Here is an 8,390-nt window from a genome sequence, read left to right as displayed (position 1 = left end):
AAATGGATGCAAAGTTCGCAGTAGGGTAATTTTTTTATTGCTCCGTCAAAAAATGTAGCACCAAGACCTATAACAACAATCTTAGCTTACAAATTCAACTTGTGGAGCATCATTGCAATCAAGGTTTGGAATATGTACCTTTGGAACATGCCTGCATGATATATAACTTGAGAATAACCAAAGGCATACATTATATCACTATGACAAAAACAACTAAAATAGACATCAAAAAATAGAACCTCAGTATCAGGCAGCATGTCCAGCACATCATTGATCAAATCTAATTCATTTGAGTATCTAAGAACAACAACATTCCTGAACTTTGATTGAACCCTGACCTTAAAAGCAAGGACATGACCCAACAGTCTATCAAGTGCTAGAGGAGAAGCATTTAGATCAACATCACCCTCCTTGCGCAAAGCAGAAAAAAAATCCATGAGTCAGAAGCTAGAATGGAATTTCATACCAAAGAAACAAAATATTACTCATAAAATAAGAAGCATTGTATGATAATATATTAACATACTTCTATTTTGGCCCTATTGACTTCATCCGTTGATTGACCAATCAACTCAGCACATTCGCGGTCCTAGAGCAAGAATTTTGTGCTATCATCGTTGTGCTTAACCATCACTTCAAGTCTATACCTGCCAATGTAGATAAACAGGCTAAAGGGAAATCCTCAATGAAGACATACTAATTGACCAAGAGTTCAATTACCTCAGGACAAGTTGATCATTCTCTTTTCCACATCCGCATGTGAATGATGCTGCCTCTATGTCAGTTTTCCTGTGGCATTGAATGCAAGCTGGATAGCAACATGAATGATTATCCATTACTATTATGCTAATTGTGCCAACAGTAACACAAACAATATCCTGGCAGAAAACCATAGGCATCAAATTTCCAACGAACTCACGGCAGAATTAAATAAATACCAGGCGTTAGCCTTAATCTGTTAATCTCAACAAATCTAGACTAATTGGCCATTTCATTGTAACGAATAAACAACAAACATAAATAACATGACCACCTCCGAAATGGCGTTGATCTCAGAAATCGTTTTTGCCTCAACTTTTGAAAGAAATGCATCCTTTGATGATAGCTGGCTTGACCCTGAAAGTTGCGAACTTCCGTGACCGTGAGGTGTCAAAACTGGCCTGACCTCAATACCTAAATCTGAAAGCCTATGGGAATGGAATAAATAGGAATGAATAACAAAAAAAGACTCAACATACTTGATGCACAAAATTTACAGATATAGAGCTAATGGCATGACCAAAATACCTCTCCCTGAATTCTTGGATTTCCAATACAGGTTCATTAATCAATAATTTTGAGGCCTTCAACGATTTACTCACTGAAGATGGATAAGATCCTACAAGTGTGGCAAAAAAAAAAAAATAGGAGATGTTATCTAATGAGCACCACAACTAGAAAATATGACATCAGACTTACCCTGCCCTTCTTTGATTCTAGCATGTGTCAAAATGATAACCATCGGACCATCATTTTCAGTCTCATTCAAGTAGGCTAAGAACTATAAACAATAATTTTCCCAAAGAGTGCAAAGATAACACTTGACCACTATAGGAAAGAAACAACAATAAATGTATCAATTAATAATCGTCAAATACAGATAACAATCATCGAGCAAGGCAAACAAAAATGGTGACAATATCAATTTATAATGACCAAATATATAGAGGAAAAAAAAGATTGTTGTACAACATAAACTCAAATCCTTGATTTTAAAAACAACCCTGGTATTTTTTTATGAGACATGGTGGAAGAGCATCATCAACGATGCCAATAATGTCTTAAAGAAGCAGAAAATAAAGACAGGTCATTTAAAAAACATAAACATCGTGACCAAAATGAGTGGACAAATTGCGACTGAGCTTACCAACCAACAGGCCAGCTTGGAAATCGCCAGCAATGACATTGGAAAATTCAACAAATCTAAATTCCTTAAAAGGAAGGTCATCTAAATTGGATTTCCTAACAACAGTAACTCCAGTAAAAACTAATTTATATTGATGCTCACAAACTCTGAATTGACCATCATTCTTCATCACTTTAAAATTATGCATGACATAAGTGGAATTTTCCTTCAAATAATCTTTCCAAGAATTTAGCTGGTCTGCCTTACAAAGAGCATGGATTTCATCTCCCTGTAACATGCAAAGTATGTAAGCAACTGATTGAATGGTTAACAATCCAGCAACCAAATAAATGGAAAAAAAGCATAAATCAGAATCAACAATAACCATTTCAGCTTGCTCAGACTTGTTAGGAGTCCCAACAAACCAAAGATCCGTGATCCTTACAGCAAGTTTAAGGGTTTCTCTTGATCCATCAATAGACTTAATCTTGTCAGGAGTACGTGCCATAATTCTGCATAGAACTGCCACTGCTAAATGGATAATAAATCCAAAAGCATGAGCAAAAATAGTCAAAAGGGCAGACAATAAGTTACAGACTAAACATCTAGATACAAATACCAACAATGACCAACCAATAAAACACAAAAGTCAAACCTTCACATGTGGAATTCAAGCAAAACAACGTAACAAACATAGTATAGAAAACAAACAAAACCCAACGAAAAGCAAAGCAAGAAAAAAAAAGGAAGATAAAGCCTAACTACACATGCAACCACGGATAAAACTCAAAAGGAGCCCAAAAAGTAACAACAAAGACCACACTAAGAACTACATATGCACCAACCTCAATGCAAAAGTATTACCTTCACTCCTCGCAACCAAAGCGAACAATGCACCAAAGGAAAACTGGAAAACAAAGGGAGCTCAACCAAAAACAAAGTACCAAAGTCAGTAGACAACAAAAAAGGATAGGAAAAAACAGGACAGGAAGGGAAAATTTAGTAAAGAATTATAGAACATGAAGTAAACAACAAAACAATAACAAATCGGCTAAAAAACAGCGCAGCCATGCCAAACACAGACACACACAACTGGGGCAAAAAACGCGCACCTTAAACTGCAGAAGCAACCAAAAAGGAAGAAAAGAGGCAAGGGAATAAAACCAAAAATCACCAACCCAAAACCACAACCTCACACCAAAATGATAATCAGCAAAGCACGTGGCAGAAGCAAAGTAATGTAGGATGTGCATGTCAACAAAATTCCAACTAAAATGTTACAACCCCGTGACACCAAAATTGGAAGTGAAATGTGAGAACCAAGGCAACAAAAAACAGCAAGCCACTTGCCACAAAACCAAGTTGAGTATCTAGAACGCAACGAAAAGCAAAGCAAGAAAATCAACAAAAAAAATTAAAAATAAGAATATCAAGCTTAACTACACATGCAACACCATTTCATTTCCCACAAAACCAAGCTGAGTATCTAGAACCCAGCGAAAAGCAAAGCAAGAAAATCAACCAAAAAAAAAATAAAAACAGGAACATCAAGCTTATTTACACATGCAACACCATTTCATTTTTGTATTAACATAGTGGCACAAAAAGTACTACACCACATCTAGACTTCAAACTGGTCACTTTTACCATGGTAATAGTCCAAAATTATTGGTTAATAAACTCAGCCAAGAACAAAGCATGAAAGTCACCAAACAACAAAAAAGGACGCGGAAAAATAGAACAGGAAGGAAAAACTTTGTAAAGAATCATAGAACATGAAGTAAACAACAATACAATAACAAATGCTCTAGGAAAACAGCGGTAGGTGCGCCAAACACAAACATGCACAACAGGCACAAAAAACTCGCACCTTGAATTGCAGAAGCAACCAAAGAGGAAGAAAATAGGCAAGGGAATAAAACCGGGAATCACCAACCTAAAACCACAACCTCACACCAAAATGCTAATCAGCAGAGCACGTGGCAGAAGCAAAGGAATGTAGCATGTATGTGTCAACAAAATTGCAACTGAAATGTTACAACCCCGTGACACCAAAATTGGAAGTGAAATGTGAGAACCAAGGCAACAAAAAACAGCAAGCCACGTGCCACAAAACCAAGCTGAGTATCTATAATTATAAGATTACCAAAAAACCAGAAAAATTGCCACATGTCAAGCATTCAACCATGGGCACAATAGACATTCTAGAGGGGTAAAATGACCAAGAAACCAGCAAAAGTGCCAGATGTCAAACTTTCAGCCATGGGCACAATAGACATTTTACTCTACTTCAGTTTTATTATATAGATATTGATTGATGAAGATTAACATTGTGGGAGCTATGTCGCTATCATAAATGTTATTCTCACTACCCACATGTGTAGGTTTTTAAGTAATTTCAAAATAACACTTCCCACTAAACACTGAAGCATGATTCAAATTGTCAAAAGTTAACAATTATTGTCATAAGTAAAAAAATGAAAAGAAAAAACCATGAATTATAACTACAGGTTAAGGTCACCTAATTTAAGCAAGAGTTTATTGTTTTGCAGGAATCAACACAACATCGTTCCAAACACTAAACTGCATGAAAACAAGTTCAAAATTCAATTCATGTGTGTTGTAATCAATGCATGAAACAAAAACAAGAGAAAATAAAGTTATCAAAGAAATAAAATCAAATCAAATAGTCCTAAGCTCTTTCTGATATATCATATGCTAAAATCAAAGGTCATTCCCTTAAAAGCTATCTTCAATTGGCTACACTTAAAAAATCACCTTCCAAACTACAGTAAAAGAAAACAATTACCTAGATCAATAATATGCCAACTAAGACTTTAGATAGAACAAACTCATCAAAGAAGTTAGATCAGATAATCCTGAGCTCTTGTTGATATCTTCTGATAAAATAAAAGGAAATTCTTCAAGATCTCATCATCGATGTAGCGGCTAAACCTAAGACCATAAAAATGTCATTTTCATACACAAAGAGCATGAAAACACTATCTACCTAGATCAACATATTCTTCATCTAAAAATAAAGAAAACAACCTCATCTGTGAAAATATATCATAAGTTCCTCAACTCTCGCTAATATAATCTGTTAGATTGAACAATTCTAAACAACTTGGTGTCTCATCTATAAAGGAAATCCAACAACAACAGATGAGTCAAAACCAAGACGCAGATCATCAAATCAATGAGTTAAAAGCCAAACCAATGTCCCATATTCCTCTAGTGGTGGAATCAATGTAACAAATGAGTTATCCCCAAAAAAACTTCAGTGCCTCCAAAACGTTCCTATTAGAAACACAATAACTTGGACATTACCAGCTTATTGTACACCATTAAATCTGACCAACAAGATAACATAGCCATTCCAGAATGAACACATAACAAAATTATGGATGCAAGGGCAATAAAATCTAAGGCTTCAAAGGAAGTCCATCAATAATCTCCAGCCACCTCTTCCATATCCTACCAAACATCCATTGCTTATCTCCCCTGTAAAGACCAAGCGGACGTCACAAATAACAAAATAAAAAAACAAAACAGCCATAATAAACAATGAAGGATAGAAAGGAAAAGAAAAATTTAAGAATTTAAAAACCTAGAGAGACTTGATGCAATGTAGGACAAAACAATTCCAAGCAACATTGTAGAAAAAATGGATTTGCAGTTCAATCCATATATTTCGTGATCAAGTCCAGAAAAATAGAATAGATGAAACTCATCAAAGAAATTAATTTATCAGAACTGTATTTACTTCGTTGTATCAATCTTCAACCCAAAATAGAAATCTCATACGAAGATTCAGCAAGCTGCAAACAAATAAACAAAAGTCGTTCAACACCTAGATTTATCTTTTACATATAAAAATAATCAAGAAAATAGTGAAAGAGTTGCATAGTTCTCCAAACCCAAATGCAACAAACGAATGCTCTACATAAACTCCAGTTCCTCCAATATGCTTATTGTTACGGTTAGAAACGCACACTATAACTCTGACACTACTAGGTCACCGTACACCATCAAATTTGACCAAAAGGATAGCATAGTCAGTCACTCAGTCCAGAACAAACACACAAGAAAATAATGAATGTAAGAGTAATAAAACCTAAGGCTTCACAAGAAGCAGATCAATATTCTCATGTCGCTACTTTCACATGTTAGAATTAATATGACTTAGAGACTAATAACTAAATCATTAGAAACTAAATTGTAATTGAGTTAAATAAGAGAAGTTTCTAAAGTAATTGCTACTCGATGAGAGTAATAGTTATAAAAGGGGTTAATACCTACTAATGTAAAACAAGGTCCTCTTGTAGAGAGACATAAAGAATAGTCAAGGCAATGAAGCTTGTTTCTCTCCTCTTTAAAGAAATCAAAATACACCAGAGAGAAGCCTTATTATGGAGAAAGATACACATTGTTTATCTATTATTTGTGAGAATCATAAGTTTCAAGATCCTGTTGGTTTCCTATAATTGTTAATCTAGGAAACCCTTAAAATTTTTACATATGGTATCAGAGCATGAGTTATGAAATTTTTTCTCTCCCAATTATGCATAAACCCTAATTATGAAATTTAGGGATTTTATTTTTCCGCTCCAAATATGGTATTTTGTAAATAAAAAATGGAGATTTTTTTTCCAAGAAAGTATAGTATTAGAGAAAAAAAAATCAATCTTGTATTGTTTGCTTTCGTGATTACTGCACAAATACATGAAAAGCGAAAGTCATCCATGTGCCATGTACGTTTTTATCTTAATAGAAGGAAAGTAAGAGAATAAGCATTTCATTTGAATGGAAAAAGCCAAATCCTAATTCTCTATCATGTATGTTTAAAAGCAAGGAATTATTTCGGAATTGTTATTCTCAATCCACTTTTGCTATTCTCAATCCCACATGCTTGTTTTTTTTTTTTTTTTGAATATTATTGTTGAATGTCATTAATGGATTTAAAGTTTATGTCCTGCAATTAAATTAACGTGAATGCTTTAAAATTGTTAGTAGCAGTAAATATGTATATGCTATATATTTTCTTGAATGTGATTGGATTTTTATTAATTTATTGGTTATAATGTGAATGTATGATATTTATTTGGCCTAGAATGAAAGTAATAAAATGACTATGAATTGTTAATAGCAATAAGTATGCGTAGGTCATATATTTGATTGGAATTAAATGTATGATGAATTTGTTAGTCACTAAAGTGGCCAAATTTATAAATTTATTTAATTCCAAATTAATGATTATTTCAATTACTCATAGAATAATGGATGCTAAATTATATAATTATTGGTTTATGAGTATATTGAAATTCATTGTTATAAGACATTTATGGATCACCCAAAGGTTGATTAGTTGTTCTTATAATTAATGAATATAATTGTAGGTGATTTTTGTGTGTATCATTAGTTTTACTTATATACCCAAAGGAAATAGGTACTACTAATTGGTGCATACTTAATTGTCAAATTATGTTAAGAATTTTATTAGCATTGTCATGTTTGTATGGTGTGTATTTGGTGTATCACCCAAAGGAGAGCATCAATATACATTGACTTTTATCTAAACGAACCATATGTATGACGTGTGTTTTATGTCTCAAAACACTTATGTGAATTTTATTATGAAGAGAAAGTCCATTATAAAGCTTTGGAAAGATCTAACAAACTCAACCTAATGTTCATGAGAATGACTGTTGCAGACAGTATTAAGACAACTCTTCCTAAGATCGATAATGCTAAAAAGTTTATGGGATTAGTGAGAGAGCGCTCTCAAACAGCTGATAAGTCTCTTGTTGGAACATTAATTAGTACATTGACTACCATGAAGTTTGATGCTTCGTGTACTATGCATGAACATGTCACTGAGATGATAAACATTGCAACAAGACTTAAGACCTTGGAAATGACTGTGAATGAAAACTTCCTTGTTCAGTTTATTTTGAACTCATTATCGTCTAAGTATGGCCCATTCAAAAGTGTTATAATACCATGAAAGATAAATGGAATGTGCATGAATTGCACAGTATGTTAGTTTTGGAAGAAACAAGGCTTAAGAATCAAGGAAGTCACTTAGTTCATTATGCAAGCCACCAAGGGAATCAAGGAGCTAGAAAGAAATAAGTGAAGAAGCATAATAAAGGCAAAGGGCCACTAAAGATCAATGACGGTCCTGTGCAAATCCAGAAGAAGGCATCAAAGGGCAATAATTGTCATTTCTGTGGGAAATCTGGACACTTCTAGAAGGATTGCCTAGCGTAAGTCTTGGTTCGAAAAGAAAAGTGAGCTTAATGCTCTTGTGTGTTTTGAATCAAACTTAACTGAAATTCCCCATAATACATGGTGGATTGATTCTGGATGTACGACTCATGTTTCTAATACTATGAGGGACTCCTTACAATCCAAACCATAAGCCCAAATGAGAAGCTCGTCTTCATGGGGAATGGAGTGAAAGCTCTAATGGAAGCAGTCAGAACTTATCATTTAAAACTCG

The 8,390-nt window shown here is 34.0% G+C and overlaps 1 protein-coding gene across 1 annotated transcript; it reads right to left on the bottom strand.

Annotated features, from left to right (window-relative positions):
- Window positions 1–589: 589 nt before the first annotated feature.
- Window positions 590–4,149, bottom strand: LOC114404978. Its single transcript, XM_028367685.1, has 11 exons — window positions 4,116–4,149; window positions 3,964–4,013; window positions 3,756–3,821; window positions 2,750–2,792; window positions 2,271–2,413; window positions 1,911–2,174; window positions 1,459–1,540; window positions 1,288–1,378; window positions 1,034–1,187; window positions 721–878; window positions 590–647 (listed from the first exon to the last, which is right to left on the bottom strand). Exons 1-11 carry the CDS (start codon window positions 4,147–4,149, stop codon window positions 590–592), a joined length of 1,143 nt encoding a protein of 380 aa, XP_028223486.1.
- Between the last annotated feature and the right edge of the window lie 4,241 nt (window positions 4,150–8,390).

This window comes from Glycine soja, chromosome 3, assembly GCF_004193775.1.
Source record: "Glycine soja cultivar W05 chromosome 3, ASM419377v2, whole genome shotgun sequence".
Classification (NCBI taxonomy): Eukaryota; Viridiplantae; Streptophyta; class Magnoliopsida; order Fabales; family Fabaceae; genus Glycine; species Glycine soja.
This window is presented reverse-complemented; position numbering and strand designations above follow the sequence as displayed.

What these genes read in the sequence shown, in the direction of transcription:
- LOC114404978 (XM_028367685.1), bottom strand. Translation starts at nt 4,149, where the DNA reads ATGGCTGAAAGTTTGACATCTGGCACTTTTGCTG. An exon ending in AGTCTGAGCAAGCTGAAATG is followed by an intron (nt 2,175 to 2,270) that starts GTTATTGTTGAT and finishes TGCATGTTACAG; the next exon opens with GGAGATGAAATCCATGCTCT. An exon ending in AATGATCAACTTGTCCTGAG is followed by an intron (nt 648 to 720) that starts GTAATTGAACTC and finishes CTACATTGGCAG; the next exon opens with GTATAGACTTGAAGTGATGG.